The following is a 21,227-nucleotide window of genomic DNA, read 5'->3' on the forward strand; positions in this document are numbered from 1 at the left end:
TGCTTCGCTGCCCTATCAAAAAGAGGCGGACAGCCCTGGATAATTTTTTTCACTCGCGTCGAACTGATGCTGTGTGGTTCCCGTTCTCCAGCACATTTTCACAGCACGCAACTTCACTTTTGCATCGTAGCTTCTTTGCCGCACAGGCAGCATCATGTTGAGTAAAAACAATGCACGAGGTGCGTGAAGCCATACGGATGCAACGCTGAAATCGAAACTTCCAATATATAGATGGACTGGATACGGCGGCCGCCGCATTTAGTCCTGTTGTTGCGAGATTATGTGATTCTAGCTTTAGGATAACCTTTTAAAAAGATTTAGCATAGTGGTCCGCTACCATTAACCACATCCACGATTAGCTATCTGCACATGCACAGGTGGCCCTGAGGAATGCACACCGGCCACTAAGTGGCAACTCACTAAGCGGCAACAGGAGGGCGGCGGCCACGCTGACACTGCGTGCCAAGCACAGAGACAGTTCCTGTGTCATTTCCTTTCCTCGAAAACCAATTTTCAATTTTCACTACACAGAGTTGGGTCCGCACATCCCCGCAAACCGGATCACGGTAGCGGATCGCGCTGTGCTACAACTGTCTAATAACTCAGTTATTCTTTTTACACATTGATTTCCTTTTCAAACATAGTTACTAGGAACGGCAAAAGATGGTGCACGCTCAACTTAATGCACTGTAAAGTTTGTTGGATGTGCATTTCCTTTTGATACATTTAATGCTGGATGCACCCACTTTCGCACTTTTGCTAGCGTTTACAGTAAAGGCAACAGTTCACTCAACACTGCAGAAAAATTATTTGGCTATCTATTAAAAACAGCACTCTTAACAAGTCCAGCTTTCTTGGACATTGCTTTTAGTGTGAGGCAACTGTGGAATATTGTAAGATTGTAAACTTCCGACGCGTAGTGAAATCTTGTTCTTAAAATATGTCCTGCGCTCGCACCAAAAACCAGTGGGGTGTGTTTTTGACAATAAGTAGCAGAGCATTACAAGAGTCTCAAGGAGGGCTCTACAGATATATTGATTGTTATGGTGAAGCCTTACGATATACGAAAAAAATTCCATTCATAAACAACTTCGCGCTGAAAAATTGCGCTTGTTCAGAATTTCTGGGTACGAGTACACGCAATAGGGTGTGTATGCCCCATTGGGTATGCCCCCTTTAGAGGCCACAGATGTGATAATGGCTGAATTTTTATAATTATGAGGCCAGCTTGCTTGCAACAGTAATTAATGAAACCGACTGCTCTGTATTTTGCATCTGACCATTGTTGCCTTTTTTTATTTCTGTAGTGATGAAATACGGTGCTTCTTGCAGGAGAAGACCACGGCCATACGAAAGACCAACACCTCGTTATTTCTCCCTTGATTGGCCAGAAACCGACACAGTAAGTATGATTCTATTGCTTGAAACATTCGTGCACATTTCTCTGCTATAGCAGATGCAAAATATATCCAACCCTTGCTCGCCCCTTTTTCTTTTTACTTTTAACGTTTCTTCTCATCTGGAACTGGTTAATTTTTTTATTCGGGGTGCACAAGCAGTGTATAGTCCAGAAGTGAGTGGCTTAATGGCATGAGTGAACTGAATGTGTTTTTTCGCAGGGATCTTTTCAAAAATACTCACTAGTATGAAAGATTAGGAGCAGGTTGCGGCCATCTCGTCTCTGCTTTTGGTTGACATATTTTCCAGTTTGATGTAGGGATTAATGGAGTAGGACACTGAGTCTTGGTTGTCTACTTCTTCCTGCTTTGGAATGATATGCAAGACATCAGTGACCGTAGATCGCCTTGTGGAATTCACGAAATTTTTTTTCCTGACATTTTTTCTTGGTTTCGGTTTCACCAGCCGATTGGTGGCTAGGACGTCATAGACAAGCTGAGGCAATGCTGAGGTCGAGTGAGGCATACAAAAAAGCGACATAATAGGTGGTTGTTCATTTGTTGTCCTCGTGGTTCTTGATACAGGCTGGCCTAAGAGCTGGAGTTAACTAAAATGACGAACCAGCGGTTACAGTAGAACCCTGCCGTTACATGCTCCCGTCTGCCTAAGCAGCGGTTGGTGGAAAGGAGGCTGCAGTGAGGAGGAAGTTGCGGCACACGTGCGCTTCTGTGCTGTTTCTGGGCGGGCACTTTCATCCCACGCATTCGTCGTCTATTGGATCCTATAAATTGTGTCTTTTAAACTGCAGACGGCAAGAAAAAGCGGATGACGGAAAGAAAAGCTTCCGAAGTCAACCCGCATAGCCGCATCTCGTACAGCGCATCCCGCGTCATCTGCTTCTGCCTAGTTTCGTTTTTACGCCTTCGGTCCTTTGCACTCGCATCACAGTGGCGATGCAAATATGCCAACATCCAGAATAAAGTTGCATGCCACCCGTAAGCTTGCTTGGCGTCGGCGTTGGCGCAGTGCTCCAGAAGCCGACGTACTTGGTGACTGTCAACTACCGACTTGCCATCGCCGTTCCACGTGCGCAAACGTTGGCTGGAAAAATGTCATTCGCGACGTATGATGCAGAAACACTGACATGACTGCGATGTGACAGTCAGGCTTGCATTGCATGGGTTTCTATGGGAGCTAGAGCGATATTGGTTCACGAAGATGTAGCAGCTGGGAAAACGCAGCACCCAGGAACGTAGCACCGTAGTTGAGCTGTATATCAGGGTTTTTGTATGCCTCATGTGACCACAACATTCTTTCGGTTTAGCTGTGGCGTCATAGCCACCGTTCAGCTCTTGGAACCGAAACAACATGAGTGGAGAAATTGAATTACATTTGGGCCCCCATTAATTTGGAAGGCTTGAATTATGAAGTCTCTCTGGACCAAACTTTTGTAGCGAGAGCTACACTACGCCAGCTTTTTGAGCCTTCAGCGTGGCACCCCTTGAGCTCCGTGGCAGTGCCGTGATCACGTGGTTGGTCATGTGGTGCGGAGCAGCTGCTCCTGCTGCCGGCGTGCCACGCCGGCGAAACAGAGTGGAAGGGGGGGGGGGGGGGGGGGGTGAATCCACGTCCAGGGATGAAGATGAAGAAGGAATGCCCAGAGAAACGGAGCAGCGAAAGACTGACTTTGCAATTCGACTGAGCGAGTTCCACTCGGCCAGATGTAGATCTCGCGTCACTCCAGGTTTAACCAGAGCTAAACCACAGCCAATTTTTTTCAAGTACAGTCAAACCTTGATTACACAGTTGAACCGTTATAACGAAGTCGGGGCTCCGCGATTCCTTGGTTGCAGCCATTGCTTTGTTATAGCGGTACGTGACCTTGGCTGCAACTGTCTATACCGATGACTACATAGTCGGCTTTTAGTGTTTTACCGATGTATGTTACAGGAGCCACACGCACTGAGCACCCACCATACAGCCAGTTAACGTATAAGAACCAAAGATGTCAGCATGCCAGCATACTTTCTGGAGAACTCGCTCCACTGATAATGTCCGTAAGAATGCTCTCTTTTTGCTATCTTGGCCTTGGGAGACGTGCACAAGTGCATACATTGATGATTTCCTCGAGCTTCAGATGAAATTTACGTTTCTGCTGAGCTAAATAAGTTTTTCTGCTTTTATTTTAAAATTTGCATTCAAGTGCATGCCTTCTGCTCGATCAGAGTGGCTTTTGATGTGATATTTGCTGTGTTCGCCAGGTTCTGACAGGCCTGCAATGGGAAAATCAAGATAATCTGGGAAATACTGCACGACTTTGCTGAGATCCTGGTGTCGTTTAATGTCACTTTCTAGGACTGGTGTTGGTACGGTACACGTGTTGCTCATGAAAACGGAGAAAAAAGCTATTCATCATACGTACTGCCACCCGGGTCCGGTGCTTCTTCAAAGGTAGTGCTTAGCGACTCGCTGTGAACGCTGAAGGTGTCTGGCAGCAGCTGTTTGTTGCTTTTGTGCGAAGAGATGCTCAGCACATAGTCCGAGAGTCTGGCGTCTGAAAACGGCCCCCCCTTGCATTCAGCTTACGGTCACACGCACACGGAATATCACGTCTAAACTTCTCATGCTGAGAGCACAACAGAACTCGAACAAGTTGCACACATTGATTCTTGCACTGTTTGCCGCATGACCGAAGAGCAACCATGTAGATTAAGAAACCAAAACTAACTGATCAGATTTCTATACAGAAATGGAATGTAGCCACAAAGCCGAAACGTCGCAGAACTTGTCCCTCTCCACGAGCGCTGCCTGTCGCTTTTGCCCCTGGAGTCAAACTCTCATTCCAGAAATAAAAGGCAAAAATAAAGGTGAGAGTAAGCCTGCACCCGACCGGTGGTTATTACAAGCATAAGCCAATCAAAAATAAATAAAATGAGGCAAAGTGACCAATGGCCAAAAGTTAATTAAAAAAAGCCAATTGAAAGAAAAATAGGGCACAAAAAAAAGAAACGGTGTTTTGAGAGAGGACAGCGAGGGCGAAGAACCACAAGCACATAGTGGTCCAGAAAATGGAAGGGTAATGTCCGTCGTGCCCAGGTAATCCAGCGTGGTGCGCTGGCAGGAGGTCGGGAGGTGGTCATGAGAAGCTGCGAGAAAGGGGGGAGGGGGGTGGGGGTGGGGGTGACTACAGGCCGTGTGTCCTGTAGTAAAGGTTCGAGAGCATCCGTTGCATTAGTGCACAAGGGAAGACAAGAATAATTTATTTGCGTAATAATACTATTGAGTCTTTTATTCGTTGCAACACAGCAAAGAGAAGGTTGATGTTGCTCTTGATATTTTAATGTGGTGGAGTGAGGAGCATATCACCCAACCATTCAGTCATTGTCATTCTACTAAAGGCGCTCGGGAAATATAGCTCTGTAAGTTTTTAGTTAGCATAAACAAATGTAAGGAAACTGGGTATAGCATATTGCAAAATGTGCGCACTCGAGCAGACGAACAGAATAAAGTAAAAAAAAAGCAAACAAGCGGGAAAATCACACACAAGCATATGGTTGAGTGAACAAACGAGGTAATAAGTGACTGAACGAAAGCAGGAATGAATGCTGGAACGACTTGAACTAGCTAACGAGCAAACTGTGAACAAATGAGTGGGCTTGGAGCGAGTTCGAGTGAGCAGGCAAACTAGCACACGAACCAAAGAGCCTACGATCAAGAGAACAAACGAAACAAGTGATGGTTACTGCTTGATTATCAAGGCGCTGGCGTTTACTCACGTAGCAGGTTCAAATAACGCGCCAATATTCATTGCTTTCTACTCCTTCAAGTAAGCGTGCACGAGGCCACTGCTTCACAAAACTGTAGTTAATAACAAAGCTATATGAAAACAATGTGAAAAAAGTATTAATGCGAAAGCATTACTAGTCCTGTCCCATTATGAGAAAAGCTGGCGGTGTGACTTTACTTGCAGATGCTACAGAAAATTCTAGCGATGGCAAGAAAAATAGGGTGACATCATCATGCGCCCTTATGATGCACATAGCAAGCCGAGCACCGCCACTTCAGACAATCCTGTACATGTCGTTCGTTATATATACTCGCCACTGGCCGACCTCAGTGTGGCACCAGTTTTCCCAACATTCGTACCAAAATTGCGACGCAACGGTTTGTCGTACAGCGTTCTGGGCGGCGTCATACGATTTCTCGTTGCACATAGCTTACATGTGCTAGTCAAATTGGAGGCCAGCTTGCGACAGGGATTCAGATCGACAACATTTGCACAATCAGTTGGTTAATTTATTTATTTGGAACATTCTATCAGACACAATTGGTCTTGGATAACAGGGCTAAAGGCAGGTGCTCTCTGCCTGACAAGGGCCCTGTCACGCATACACTGGTTGGCAAGTGCAAGTGATGGATTAACTCGTTTACAAATGGCAATGTAAATAAACATTTAAAAAAACACCAACAAAACAAAACGCAAGTATGCATGTATACTTACGTTCTGTAAAGTATGTGAAAATGTACATAGGTATCTATATATTTTTGGCATGAAGGAAGACAGAAAATACTCATGACATTGAATAAGACAGCATGTAAGTTTTTAAGGCTTTTTTAAAGCTCCCAGGCGATCTAAATTGCTGTATGAGATGTAGAAAAGATGGGTGGGTGATCAGAAACTTGGGGATTAAGTACATCGTTGTTTGGGCACATTTTCAAAGCGGGAAGTTTGAAGAAGCACTGTCTCATGTTGTACTGTGTATTACTGGACAAGCGCAAGTCAGATATTCTAGATGAATCTCGTATCGTTTGATTTCTAATGTGTGGCAAGATTCAGCTTGTATAACTGGTTAACTTTAAGCACGTTGTGCCTTTTAAACAATGGGGCTGTGTGATCCAGCCACTCAAGGTTTTCAATGCAGCGCATCTCTTGTTTCTGGATAATAAGCAGTCTGTCAGTGTTAGTATTAGGGGTACAGCCCCAGACTAGTAAGCAGTAGTTAAGTTGTATTCCTTCCCAGACTTTCGTATCAAAATTGTGATGTAACTGTTCATCGTACAGTGTTCCGGGTGATGTCATACACGCGTGGACACCTTCTCTCTTCCTCTTTATCCCTCTCTCTCTGTGTATGGCTGAGTCAAGCATATCAAATTAGTAAATGGTAATGTCGCCCAATTAAATTTCATATTTATGGTGGTGCTTCAACATAATTGAAATTTTTATATGATGGTATACTTCAATAACAATATATATAGCATAGCTCCGCATGGCAGGTCTTTGGCTCAGCTCCATCTCAGTCGGAACCAAGATATATTGAGGGAAAGTGTCATAACGACCGGTAAAAAATGACCTAATTAGGCTTCAGTTATTTTCCCATCAACTAATTGAGATATACTTAAACTAATTCTATTTTTGAAAACAGAAGGAAGAAATACATATAGACACCTAATTTAATTGCTATATCTGTAATAATAAAAATTTTCATTTTTAGACCGCATCTCCTCTTCATGCACCGGGATCAGTCCATCGGTTGGGTTACCAAAACCTTTTCTATTGCAAAGTCAGGAAGCGAGTGTGTCACTTTCCACTATATTGCTCTCACCAGTGGTGAAATAGCCTTTTTAAATGGGACTCTATTCTTGACTAATGGTTATATCTTTCTCACTCTTTTTTTTTTGCTCTTGAAACAAGACTACAGTTTATTTGTTTTCAACATTAACAAAGCCACCATGGTGGCTTAGTGGCTTCACACGTTCTTAAAATGGATAGGGACAAATGAATTTTTTGTGTGCGCTGAGGGTTATTGGGACATGCATGCTAATTGTACCTTATTGTTCCAGTCACATGGCCACAACGATCAGGGCTGCAGTGTCTGCCCTGTGAAATGAGTTAATGCAGCTGGAAAATGTGTTGTACTGAAGGCAACACATTCTTGCTGGTCATATGTTCTTTCATTGAACCTCGCACTTTGAATTTTCCAAAATTTCATGATACACATAAGAAATGAAGTCATGCGGTCTTCTTTTAGTGAAAGGTTATTTTAAACTGTCCTGCTCCTCTCAAACAACCTGTATTTGTGGTATGCTATACATTTTTAACATCAACCCTATTGTTACAGGCTCTGTCAGAAACAACTGACTCACAACATCTACATCTAATGTATCAAGAATTCACCTCATTTGAAGGTTATTTTATATTGAATGTTCGGTTTGATTAGCTGTGTACTAAAGACTACTAGAACAGCTGCAACTGCTCTGAAGCCTGCATTCAGAGCAGTGTCTTGCATTTCATTGTTGGCTTTGTTTCTTTTGAACAGTCCAAGAAGGCAGAAGATAATGTGGACTTCCACTGCGACAATTTAGCTGCGGAACCTAGGGCCTCTGGGAGCGCTGTAACGGGCAATCATATGAGCACCCCAACTCATCCAAAAACGCAAGCACCTGTGAAGCCTTCAGGAGAGTACCGCTCCAGGAGGATGTCATTAGCAGTGTCAAGCCCTGTTATTGATTTTCTAGCAGCAGCAGTCCCTACAAGCGAAAATGCTAATGAAGTAAAAATTGAAAAACAGTCACCCAGAAAAAAGTCAGATGGCAAGCATTCCGAAATACATCATGAACACAAGCCAAGTGATGTTCTGCCTGTCAGTTACTTAAGTTCAGCATTTGAAATGACTATACCAGAGGAGTACAAGCTCAAGCCACGTGATCACAGCACGCATGTTCTGACTGCAGGTTGTGATGTGAACACATCAGTGACAAATCGTAGCATAACTGCAGTGCGGCCACCGACATCATTTCCTGCAGATATTTGTCGCCCTACTGAAGATGCACAAGAGATGAATAATATCTCCACGATGGCACTACCTGAAAAGCGGAAAAGCAAGAGAGCCTATTCGTTTCCACTGAAGGGACTAGAACTGTGTGCAGAGACACAAAAGCATGCTCTTTCCACCACCATGGAGGACGACCCTCGCAGAGGAATTGACATTCCTTTGGTGAAGCATGAGAAGGGCCAAATCCTTGCAGAAGATATTTTAGCTCATGCACCAAGCCCCAAACGATCACATAAATCTTCTGAACATCAGACAGAGCGTGTGGAGCCCATTGCCATCTTTGAGGTAAGTTACTTTAATCAAAGTACTGATGCAGGCTAGTTGGCCAGACAAGACTTATTTTAGTGTACCAACCATGAAAGATGACACTAAAAGGACTGTGTAGCATAAGTGCCAACTTCCAACTCAAATTTTGTGCTATACACAACCAGTCTTAATAGTGAAACCTCCCCAACACCCATTGATAACAAACTAGAAAGTAAGGAAAATTCCTGAAAACTAAACTAACCTATGGCAATTGCAACAGAGGCCTACATATGCTGATCTATGTCTCTAGAAACTGCAGTTCAGCTTTTCCTAAAGCTACAGAAGGGCTGCTGACACATCCACTTGAAGTCTGCGAATCTTGACAGCAACACAACGTACAGGAAACACTTTACAGGTGTCATGTGCTGTCTTCTGCCAAGCTCTGGCAAAAAGTATTTCATGCAAACTGGAAGATTCCTTGGTAAACAGCTAGGAGAACATAACTACAATGTGAATGCTGGCACAGGGGTCTGGTGATTAATTGTTGCAATCACATGCCTATTCTGCCACTGCTGCGCTATAAAGAGGCATCAAGACAAGGCTCTCATGGAATTCATAGAAGCGGCATGAACTCCCTATCTTCAAGATGTGTGTTTTAGCTGTACTTCTTGGCTTTAATAATAACTGAATTCTGGTTTCTGCAGACATATATCAACATGTGTAGGCTTGTATTGCACTTTCCTTGGGTTTGTTTTTCTGGGACGTTTTTGATTCCTAGTTTCTGTTATCAAGGGATAAGCTGTTGCGTGTCGAATAACATTTTTTGGAAGTCAACATTTGCATTGTGCAGTCCTTTCAATGCTGTACGTAATGGTTGGTACTGTAGAATTAGTCATGACTTGTATCAATGGGCATGTGAATGTGCATATGCAGTGGTCTGTGATTATCAGAGCAGTGTCCTTTCAAACCTGGCTCTTTCATCACCCCATTTTCATGCACTGAGATTGCGTATTATTGTAGGTAGTGGTTTTGCTCTGTAAAAACCAGATGCCATATGAATTAAGGTAATTTCTTCTCACTAAGTCTGAATGCAGGTTGATTTTAAAAAGGTGCTGCTGAAAACAGAGCAGTGATCCCTCATGTGAAACCGCGCACCCCTGGGGTCTTTGAGGTATTGGAAATAAATAAATGTACAGCTCATGGACGTTTAACTAGCAACTAGCAAAAAATGTGCCTAGCAGCATTTATTTTAGTGAAGTTTTCAGTCTAGTTTAAAAGTCCTACGAGATAAACACCTTGAAAGTCTTCTGCCCTGTATCGCTTCTTGCCACAAGGCTTTCTTAACAGAATGTAGTGGATAGTGCAGATGTAGAGGCCTAACTTATTATGAATGAATGTGTTACTAGTGTCACACTGTGCAATGGGGCAATGGCACTGAGGCTCGGATAGGGGAAATGTCGGCGAACACTGTTGCAGTGAAAGCAGCAGAATACAGGACATGATACACAGGACATGCAAGAACTTATTGCCTTGACATCACCACAGCGCATACAGGCAGAAATAAAAAATACCATTGTGCCTTATTGAAGGGACCCAAAGCCAGTGCGCATGTGAGACGAAACCCTGCAAAAACTCTGAAATAAAAAATCAAACTTTAATGTCACTCATACATGCATCACCCCTATTCTTCATATAACATGCTTCCAAATGTTTACATGCTACTGTGTCTTGGCTTCTGCTTAGAATCTTGGTTTTTTCTAGCCGTCGCTCGCATCTGCATGCACTATGATGAGCAGGCAAGTGAACTTCTTTATTTTTTAGTGAAAGCTCATGCTCCCTCGTGTCGTCATTGCCACAGTGGCCCGTCCGGCCTACATAGGCGCCCCCACAAGCAAGCAGAATTTTATACACGACACTTGTGCTACACTTCATGTATGTCTTGGCATGCTTCATATCGCATTCACCTGTTCTTGCTCCGACACAAGAGATCTTTGGGCATAGTCCAGCAAGGCTCCGACATAGTGGGCAGCTGTGTGTGTGTATGGCATCACTGCAGGCTTGCGCATACTGAATGCCTGCTCATTCCTGTCCTCAGAGTTTCTGCTTTTCACATTCTCAAACCTTTAATGCCCAGTGTCTCAAATTTGCGACATACCATTTGCACGCCATCTACTCGTAACTAAAAGGAGATTGCATACAAACTTTGATGTCAATGTATTCTCAGCAGCCAGTTCTTTTGGATCAAAATGTTTGGCATCACTGTGAGCAAGCTGTGTGAAGAAAAAGGGGGCATGAATGTGCAACTTGTTTTGGTTGGAGGCTTTTGATTTCACCTTTTACACAGTCTGGACTAGCTGCACACAACGGACCAAATGCTAATTTTTGCTAATTGGCGACATGCCGATTTCTCAAATTTTAGCAGCGCTAACAAAATGTTAAAGTTTTTATTTTGAATTGGTACAGTATGGTCCACTGTTAAAGGGAACATGCGATCGCGTGCCGTTGGCTTTCCACGAAGCGCCGCTGCGGAAAGCCGGAAAGAATGCCGCGCTGATTATGGACTGGAGTTTTTTTCGGCATTCTGTCCCCTTGCATGGATCTCATTTTTCACACCCACAACGCATCAATTACCTCTTCTCACTGCTGAATCGGCTTTTCCATTCTGTGGTAGCGTTTCGTGCGAAATAAGCGACATTTTCTCCGGACTAGATTATCCACGTGTGAGCGCCTTGGTTTATAGGCCACTCAATGTGTACTGTGCGCATTGTGTCTTGCATACCGTCCAGTGTTCTCCATTTTTTGCTTTCTTGCTTTCATATTCACTGCTCAGCGAATTGTTAACACCTGCGCACGTTAGAGGTGGAAACGCCAATGGCTGCGTCAGTAATAGCATATGAATCGAGCATCTTTGGGCCCACGGCCAAAAACTTCTTATAAGCTCCTGTATAGGATGTGCAATGCTGGTATTTGTCCTGCTTCTTACATCAATACATGCTGCTCTATTGCTGCCCTTGTTTGCCTCCAATTCCCCTTTCCATCTTCCTCTTTTCTTGTTCTCTTCAAAGCCTGCTTTATTTCTCCGGTTTTGCCAAGCAAGGATGACATTGTGCTCATGCTCATGAGCATTCTTCATCTACAACCTTTGTCCGTAAAGTTCCGAGACTGAGTCCATTAAAAAAAATGCGTTTAACATTGAAATCATTTGTGTAGCACCCCTTCGAAATAGTCTCCCTTGCAGTCTATACATAGCTTCCAACGCTTCTTGAGGTCTTGGAAACAGTTGGAAAACACTTCTTCTGGCACGGCTGTCAGCTCTTTTGTTGTGGCGTCTTGAATGGCCTCCACGCTCCCCATCCAGTGACCTTTTAGGGCTCTCTTCATACGAGGAAACAGGAAAAAATCGCATGGGGAGAGGTCAGGCGAGCATGGCGGATGGGAAAGTACAGTAATGCTGTGCTTGGCAAGAAATTTTGTCACGCTGGGAGCAGTGTACGGCCTTGAGTTATCATGGAAAAGGCTTCATTGTCCAGATCGATGCCCACAAGTCTGGGCGACAGCGTCGCAGTGCATCACGCATGTGTTGATGAATCAGGAGTTTTATATCCGCGTGCTCTGTCTGCCCTTGTGGGATGAACTCGTGGTGTACGACACCTCTGGCATAAAAAAAAAAAAAAACTATCAGCATCGTCTGTTTTGGTCTTCTGTCGCCGCACCTTTCTCGACGCCGGAGACCTTGTGGATCGCCATTTCTGCGCTCTGCCTCTTTGTTTGAGGATCATATTGAAAACACCATGTCTCGTCTTCAGCAATGATGCTGTCGACGAATGCAGCATCCTTCTCTGCCTTGGAGAGCAAATCAGCGCTCACTGATGTCCATGTGTCCTTCTGGTCCTGTGTGAGGAAGTGCGGCACAAGTCTGGCATTCAGCTTTCGTTTCCCCAAGTTCTCGCGCAAAATTTGGTGGCATGTTGTCTTACTGATGTCGAGAGCATCTCATAGCATGCAGACAGTAATGGTGCGGTGTTGCTGTACGATTTCCCTAATCCGAGCCACATTTTCATTCCTTGAGGTTGAAGGGCGCCCCTGCCTTGTGTCATATTCCACCTTCGTTCTCTCCGAAACGAACCTCTTGTGTGACTCGAAAACATGTGCCCGTGATAATTTCTCATTGCCGTAAGCATCACGAAGGAGCTCGTACGTCTGTGCGGTTGTCTTGCCAAGCTTCACACAGAATTTTATGTTTACACTCTGTTCAAAATGGGCGTCCATCTCTCCACATTCACTCACAGTAGAATGCGCAGACGACTAGTGACAACATAATTTTCTACATGTAGTGTCATCTAGCGGCTGCCACAGCAACTAACATAAATAGCTCAGGTTAGCCTGAAAAGATGGCACTACACATACGCACCAACATTTGTTTTGTGGAATCATTTCTAGAGAAGAAAATAAATGTGGAAGCCATTTGTTCAAGGAGATCATTCCAATGATTAATGACGCGACGCAACACGGATAAACTGGAAGCTTTTGTTTTGCCAAAGGTGAGCTTGAAACCGAAAGTATTATGAAGTTATTTTCACATACGCAAGGTCATCCTAGCGTCAATGATGTCACCTTGTGTTATCCCCCTCTGTAATGCGAAAGCCCTGAGGGTAAAATAAATGAAATGAAATAGACATATTTATAAAAGAAAGTTAAAAAATGACAATGCAGTGCAAGTCTAATAGTCTAATGGCTTGTTTGGCTTGTGTTATGCTAAAATTTATGCTGCAGATTCAAGTAATATACTGAGCAGCCTCATTTTGGATGGCTTCAAGTATTCAGGTTAGATAATTTGGGTATGGTGACCATACAAATGAAGCATATTCTATTGGAGAGCAACAGATGTTGAATAGGCTAGTTTATGGATATTGTTAGTGGAATTTTGTAAGTTGTGCCTTAATAACGTAACGTTTGGATGCTTTTGGCACAAATGGCTCAAATGTGCATCAACCATGAGGTTTTATTTGTAAAGTGAACGTCTAAATATTTATATGTAGTTACTCGATTCGCACTAGAGTTATCTATATGCATATGTAGTTGTATGCACTATCCTAAGTATGCGGAAAGTATTTTTTTGCTGCTGCTTCTCAAATGCCGCAGAAATGTCGTTATATTTGTTCTCTTTCATCATGCTACATGGCCAAGCATATGCATTCAAAGTCACTTGGACTTGGCAGTGTAAGTAGCACTGTGCAGTCAGTTTATAATGTCAAACTAATCCTCCCTTAATTTTTACTTCCCACCACAGTGGCTCAGTGGCTATGGTGTTCGTTGTTAAACCGAGCGTTGTGGGATCAAATCCTGGCTGGGGTGGCCACATTTTAATGGAGATAAAATGCAAAATGGCCCTTGTATTCTGCTATGTTAGTCTGCATTAAAAATCCTACACGCTCAAAATTAATCCCTAGCCTTCCACTATGGCTTCTCTCATAGCCCATGTGCAGCACTGGGTTGTTAAACCACATACCATATCATACCTCATTTTGCTTCAGTAAAGAACCCTCCTTATTGTTTTTTATTTCCAACATTTAATTTTTTCCCAAAAATGTTTTTGTGTGACAGGTCAGGAAACCCACTGATTGTATTTTTTGCCACATAGAAGCAGGACAAGTAGCATACACCACAAAAAATAAATTAATTAATGCTGACAGTTCTAACGCGAGAGCATTAAGGGTCCTGTTTGCAGAGAGCCTGCCGTCATAGTTGGTGTGTCGAGAAAATCCAGATTGGCCGAGAGGATCGCGATGTCAAAAGTGGAGCTGCAGAGTTGAAAAGTGATTCGAACATTAGGTAAACTGTGATTATAAGGTTGCATCATGACTCAAACATTATTATGACATGTAAGATTGTAAATTAATTGGGCTGAAAATAAAATTGGGGTAATTAGATGGGAATCAAACCTGTGACCCCTGGGTCGCTAGTAACACTACCCCTAGGCCATCGATGCAAGCTTGTTCAACTTCGTTCAAGAGAGGCCTTGTGTGTCTTATCCGACAGTGTTCATGCCTGCGAAGCGGTATGCAAAGAGGATTCCAAGCCACTAATAGGGCCCATTAACACTATCGTGTCATAACCTTAAGGCGGAGCTTAAAGGCCAACTGCAACAAAATTTCGCTTTGGCTGGGATTCGTCTTAATATGTTAGGTACGTCATTAAACTAACCGTGACAAAGTTCTACGCTTCTTAGATAGCCAGTCCTGTAGTTATAAGCATTTAAAAAGCTCTAGAGCAGATGTCACATGCACCTGATGGTGTATCATGTAATTAGGCAACTTGCAGGACATGACATAGGTAGTGACCACAGAAAACCTTCCTCAAGCTGGACCCATTAGGAAAGAGCAGATTACGGATGGCATGAATTGAAAAGGTTGGTAGCTGAAATGTGGCTTGGTTGTCCTACAGTAGTGCTGTGAAATAATGCTGCGCAACTTCTGGCGAGATTACTATGCCAAAGCACAGTGTAGCCATCAAGGGCATGAACGCGCCACCACCCACGAACGCTCTTGCCGCATGCGTTTCCGAAGTACACCAAACGGTGCACGCTGGGTAGCATATGGCTATTCCTTTTCTTCCACGTGGCGTTCTAGTGAGATCCTGGCCTGAATTGGTTAAAAATTAATCAGAAGTGAGCATTGTCTGTTTCAGCTCTGGTCAAAAAAGAGGGTTTTCACAAAATTTTTACTAGCAGCGCTAATTCTCAGTAACAGAAGAATGACAGCAGGCACCCTAAAACTGATGGTGGTCTCTGATCTCGTGCATTCATTTGCAGCGCTGTAAATTCTTACGATAAGCGTTAACATCCCTACAGTGCACGTTTGGAATGTGTGCCAGCTCACTGTGGTTTCTATGGGAAAAAGTGAGCCTCCGAAACACCACCACCATGGGGCCGAGCAGCAACTCCTTGGGCGAGTAATTCGTTACTGCATCGTTTCCAGCACTTGATAATGGCGGCCCTTTTTCGAGTTTTGGTTTTAAATACTGCGATTTCTACGAGCGATTCCTGATGCATTCACCTCTCTTACAAATATCATCTCTTGTTTTCACAGCTCTCTGTTGATGTGAAACTAGAAAAATGTCTTGTTACGGGGCAGGAATTTTTTATTGCAGTAGGCCATTAAGTGTCCCCCAAATTTTTTGTTAGCACTAGTCTTTGGCCTTCTTGTTTGTCGCTAGCTTTGTTGTACGAATGGTCTAAGTATATTTGACAACCTTGCTGGTGTGGTAGAAGCACTAGAAGAATGGAAGGCAAGAGTGATCATCAAAATATGAGGGAATGTTCTGATCATAAACACTTGCCCTAGCTACATCCATTACATTTCAGAAAGACATTCCTTTTCCATTGATACGAGGTTGCCTTGCTCCATTTGAAACTTGTCAAGAAATAGGCATCAAAGTTTTACTGCTATGAATTCCTGAAACTTCCAACAGAACCTTTTGCAGTTCTTCTGTCTAGTTTTGAGCCTGTCACTGTGGCTCAATGTTTAGGGTGCTTAGCACTGAGCTTGAGGTCACAGCTTCAGTCTAGACTGCAGTGGCTGCGTTTCAGTAGAGACAAAATGCAAAAGGCATCTGTGTGCTGTGCAAGGTCAGTGCACAGTAAAGAACCAAAGGTGGTAAAAATTAATCTGGAGCGCTCTATTATGGTGCCTCTCTTTCTTCGCTCCCTCCTTCATCCTTTCTCTCATGGTGTAGTTGAGGTGTTCACTTAGAACTCACAGTTACTATGTCTTTCCTTCCTTCAAAACCAATTTTCATTTTATATCTAGTTGGTATTATTGTGTGATGAAATTTTTTTGTTTTTATGGCCTCTCATTTTCTTTTCCCTCTTCAAATTTTTTAGAACTCTCGCAAGACCTCTGGTGAACAGCCTCTGTCTTGGCCCGAGATCCCTGTAGGAGTTGAAGAAACACAGGGAATTGAAAAACGGCACAATGGAGAGACAAGCAAAACGAAAGGAAAGAAGAGAAAGAGTTTGTGCCCTTTTGCTTTTCACTATTCACTGTGAATTGATTTCTTTGTTCTTTGGTAAAACCCAGTATTTTCCTATGTATATCCAAATTAAGTTTCACAAAAGCTGGATCAGACCTTAATTATCATTTAGAGCCTTGCTTGCCAAGAACGCATATTCGAGTATTGGTGTTCAGCACATCGTTTATAATCCCTAAGAGAGGAAATGGTTGATTATGGAAAAAGCAATTATTGTTGAACCCACTGCAGAAGCTGTTTGATAACTACAAAATGGTTTTATGCAAGTATCAACATAAGCTATGTTGAGAAGGAATGCACTTAAGATCTGTATGTTATTTTGTCACGTAAATACTTGCATGAGGCTGTTGTACATATATATTGGTACTGTATGCTGGAGGAGCAATGTGTGCAATCAGATTGTTCACCTGTGAGCAGAAGCAAGAACCTTCACCCCTCCTATTTCAAACCCCATATTTCCTGCAGCAAATTGTACTGACAAGGTTATTTTTTAAAGTAAGTCATTTTCTTAGTAACATGGCATGGTATGTTGAGGTGATATACACAATGCATTTCAATTTGCGTATTCAAGAAACTCCTCAAATTCCTTTTCAAGGGTATTGCATGAGGAGGGGGGTGGGGGAGGGGGCAGCATGCTGTCTAGTATGTATAGGTGCGGAGAAAAGTAAATGGAGCATGCAATTGTCTTCTAGCATTTTGCATGTGTTTCTGCATGAGGAGAGGGGGGGGGGGGGGGGGGGGGGCAGCATGCTGTCTAGTATGTATAGGTGCGGAGAAAAGTAAATGGAGCATGCAATTGCCTTCTAACATTTTGCATGTGTTTCCTAATTGAAATTGGCAAATACGGTATGTGCATGCTGCCAGTGGACGCTTGTGTGGTTTCTCATGGACAAACATTGCTTCATTTCTGATAGCGAAAGTGTGACTGCACTTTTAACGGAATAGCGTGCTCCATTTACTTATGATTGCACCTGTTCATTTGACTTGACAGCATATGTAGGTAACATGAGGAAAACAATAAATGTGTACAAAAACTATGCGGACACTTAAGTCACCTTAAGAGTAGAATACGATGATAGCATTGGATTTCATATTTGTTGCAACTTCTGTTGCAACTTTCTGTTTGTATTTGTGTCAGTGTCTTCACAATTGTCGGTCCATCAACCGCCATACTTGGACTGCTGGCTGCAGTAGCAGGTATCCGCCGTGCTGTGATGATGCCGACATTTGTATATATCACTTTTTTCAGATTTTTTATTGATATTTTGTTTTCATCCCTTGTTGATAGTCACGTGACCTCTCAACCAATCATTATTTTAATTGCCACCTGCCACGGTGGGCAGGTTTTGATGACTTGACAAGGTCACATGACCAATACGGGTGGCCCATCAGGGCAGGTTGTGATGACTTATGGTCACATGGCCTCTATTGACCAGTTGGCGAATTTCATTGTATCAGACTGCAAATTTTGCTCTTGATGTGAACTCTAATGCTATCGCATTAAAATATATGTGTAAGGCAGCAAAATGCCATGAAGGACATATTAAATATAGTTCATAGAATGTATGCGATTGTCAGTTAAAGCTGTAGGAGAAATCCACGTATCAATATGAACAGTGAGAAAACAGTGGAGGATCGCCTAACGGTGGGAAAACTGTTAGGCAATCCTCAGTGGATCGTCTGAATTCTTTAGCAGCCAAACGTTCGTTATATCCGAGGTTTGGTACACTTGGGTTCAGTATATCCGAGGGCAACATGCTAAAGTTCGTTATATCTGAGGTGGCATACTTGGGTTCAGTATATCCGATGTTAACACACGAAAGGTCATTATATCCGACGTGGCATACTGAGGTTCATTATATCTGGGGTTGTATACTAAGTTCATATAGGTGGTATGTTAAGTTCATTCGTAGCCAAGTAGGCAGGTGGCCACCTGCCTATGGTGGCATTCACATTCACAAAAGGGGGACATAACAGTGCTGTGATAAGTCATTAAATTCTGCTTGTTTCTTAAATGTGCTTATTCGTTTCTTGTTCAGTGACAAGAGTAGTTACAAAAACGTTTGAGCATTAGCTGTGATGCAAAAGCAAAGAACTTCTCAGGAACAGGCTATGCTGCTACTGGCCCCACAGCGTCTTGGCACACTGCAAAGTTTGCTGGCAGCACGTCATTGTCAAGGAAGCCAAAAATTCTCATGAAAGGTTGTTGACAGTATGTTTACAATGCATTGCTCTTACCTTGGAATCTTCAAGAATATGTAGCCTGAAAATCAACTGCCCAGCTATCTAACTCTGTGGCACAAAGTTATTTCGGATGTACTAATCTGGAGCAACACTGTGTTGTAATATCATTCTCTTTGTGGTTGAGTGCCTTTCCTGGCACATATTCCTAGAAATTAAGACCTGGTTAGAAATAGCAGTAAGAGAAAGGTGAAGTGACCCTTAATTTGAAGGTAGCAATCATTTGCAATGCATAATATGTTGGTGTAATAAGATACAACTTAAAAAATGGTAACACTGGGCAACGGTCCACAGCGTCTTGTAATTACTCCGCTAGCCAATCACAATAGTAAACGAAATCAGCTTTTTAATGTTTGACTTTATGAAGCAAGCCAGCTATCAAAATTCTAAAGATTATAATTCTTTTCTTCTGATTAGCTGCTTGTTTAGATAACAAGAAAAGTTTTAACAGTGGACTAATGGACTACTTTTTTGTTGTGGAGGAATTCTGCACGGTATTCATGAATGTGGGCGGAGCTTCACTGGAGACTTAAAGGTGGACTAAAGAGGAATCTAAACTCGTCTTTTTACCGCTGGAACTCTATCTGCACGTTCCGGGCATTCTTAGAAACTTCGAACTATTCTCCAGAGCGGCCGATTTCTCTAATTTAAATCGGATTAAACGTCCCGGCTCCCACCTTTTTTTCTAACTCAACGCTGGAGGTAGGAGGAATCAAGCAACGCGTGGAGTGCCTTTCAGCCAGTCTCGTGGCGGCTTCGGTTTCGCTTTTATTGTGTTTTTAGGTTTCTGTGAATAAATAGTTTGTCGCAGGCAATATAGCCGTAAATTAGGCCTGTGGACATAAAAATATGCGTGGAGATTTACATATCACTCCGCCGATGGCAGAGCAGCAAGCCGCCACAGGACTGGCTGAAAGGCACTCCACGCGGTGGTTGACTCCTCCTACCTTCAGCGTTGAGTAAGTAAAAAAATAAAAGACCAAGACGTTTAATCCGATTTAAATTATGGTAATCAGCCGCACAGGACAATAATTTGAAGTTTCTAAGAATGCTCGGAATGTGTAGATCGAGTTCTTGCGGTAAAAAAATACGAGTTCAGATTCCTCTTTAGTGCACATTTAAGTTGTATCCAACTTATAGTATTAGTATCTGTATGTTTATGATGTCTCGTTATGCTGGTTTCGACTGTTTCCAAGACGTGTAAAAATACTTTCTTGTCCAACCTATGCTTTCATGTTTTTGTAATTTACTTTTGCCTTGTTTGCTACATTTCTTCCCTTATTTCTTTTTTAATCATTCACTATTGTTCATCATGATTGTTAGATTTTTGTAATGCCATACTTGAGGACTGATTCAGCAGTATTTACCAACTGAATGCATTTTTGCTTCTTTTACATGCATTGTGATTCTTCCAGAAACATCGGTTCCAGTTCAGTTGTATGACAGCTCAGATGGGCAGCGTGGAAAAGATGATGTGACTTTGTATGATGTCTACCTTTCGCTTGCAACAGAAATGATTGAAGATCAACGGTAATGTGCTTTCATTGCTTTTATTGTTTACTGGCAGTGAATGAGAATTCAGTGCTATGTACACAGTTGTCGCACTGAAGTTGGAACTTTTTTTCCATCACAATGCACCTGTGAGATGGAACTAATGAATACTAATCTTTAATGGCAGCACTAAATTCAAGAATGCTACAGTAATAAAACTGGTTATGTAGAGAACTTGAAATAGCTTATAGGTGAGAGCTTCATCACATACTTATAATGGATTACATTAAATTTTCATTTGTAGGCAGAATGTGTAAAGTTATAAGCTTTAAAATTGTGCTCAATGCAAATTGTTAGTTATTGTGTCAGTTAATGCCATGTTCCATGCACCATTATATCACACGACGCAGAGCTGTCCAAAAATACGACTGTGCACAGCGTTTTTTATGTCGCATTGCTAATTCACCAGCTTTAACGATCATCATCATCATCAGCCTGACTACACCTATTGCAGGGCACAGGGCTCTCCGATGTCTCTCCAATTAACCCTGTCCTTTGCCAGCTGCGCCCACTCTATGCCTGCGAATTTCTTAATCTAATTCACCCACCTAACCTTCTGCCGGCCCCTGCTATGCTTTCCTTCTCTTGGAATCCACTCAGTTACCCTTAAAGGGACTATGCAAAGAATTCAGTGTCGCTTGTAAATGTTTTCTATGTTTAGAAATGAGGCTAATGAGCATTGACACCAAGTATAAGTCTTCGGAACGGAGCCGGCAATTTATTATAAATTTAAAAAAAAAACGTGTTTTTTTAAATTCGCGGGCCGATTGGTGTGCTCGTAGTGACCGATTTTGGAACTAAAATCGTGGAAGAAAGACGTCACAATACCAATGACGTCGCCAGGCCACCATACGCTGTGATTTGCTGGAGCCTCGGCAGCCACGACGTCACGGGCACACTCTGGTAGCCGTGAAAATCGTCTGCTCGTGC

The 21,227-nt window shown here is 42.8% G+C and overlaps 1 protein-coding gene across 3 annotated transcripts in view; it reads left to right on the plus strand.

Annotated features, from left to right (window-relative positions):
• LOC144115095 (uncharacterized) overlaps positions 1–21,227 on the plus strand; it is a 50,048-nt gene that overhangs the window by 4,201 nt on the left and 24,620 nt on the right. For 2 of the 3 annotated variants that reach the window (XR_013311243.1, XM_077649253.1), the window contains exons 2-5: positions 1,333–1,402; positions 7,716–8,516; positions 16,360–16,489; positions 20,162–20,276. Coding sequence is in view for 2 of the 3 variants with exons in the window: in XM_077649253.1 (XP_077505379.1) it covers positions 1,333–1,402; positions 7,716–8,516; positions 16,360–16,489; positions 20,162–20,276 (1,116 nt within the window). In the remaining variant the exon portion in view is untranslated. Of the gene's footprint in view, positions 1–1,332; positions 1,403–3,348; positions 3,456–7,715; positions 8,517–16,359; positions 16,490–20,161; positions 20,277–21,227 lie in introns of all 3 variants that reach the window. The other variant, XM_077649254.1, reaches the window with a different exon arrangement.

The sequence above is a fragment of the Amblyomma americanum genome, chromosome 1 (assembly GCF_052857255.1).
Source record: "Amblyomma americanum isolate KBUSLIRL-KWMA chromosome 1, ASM5285725v1, whole genome shotgun sequence".
Taxonomy (NCBI): domain Eukaryota; kingdom Metazoa; phylum Arthropoda; class Arachnida; order Ixodida; family Ixodidae; genus Amblyomma; species Amblyomma americanum.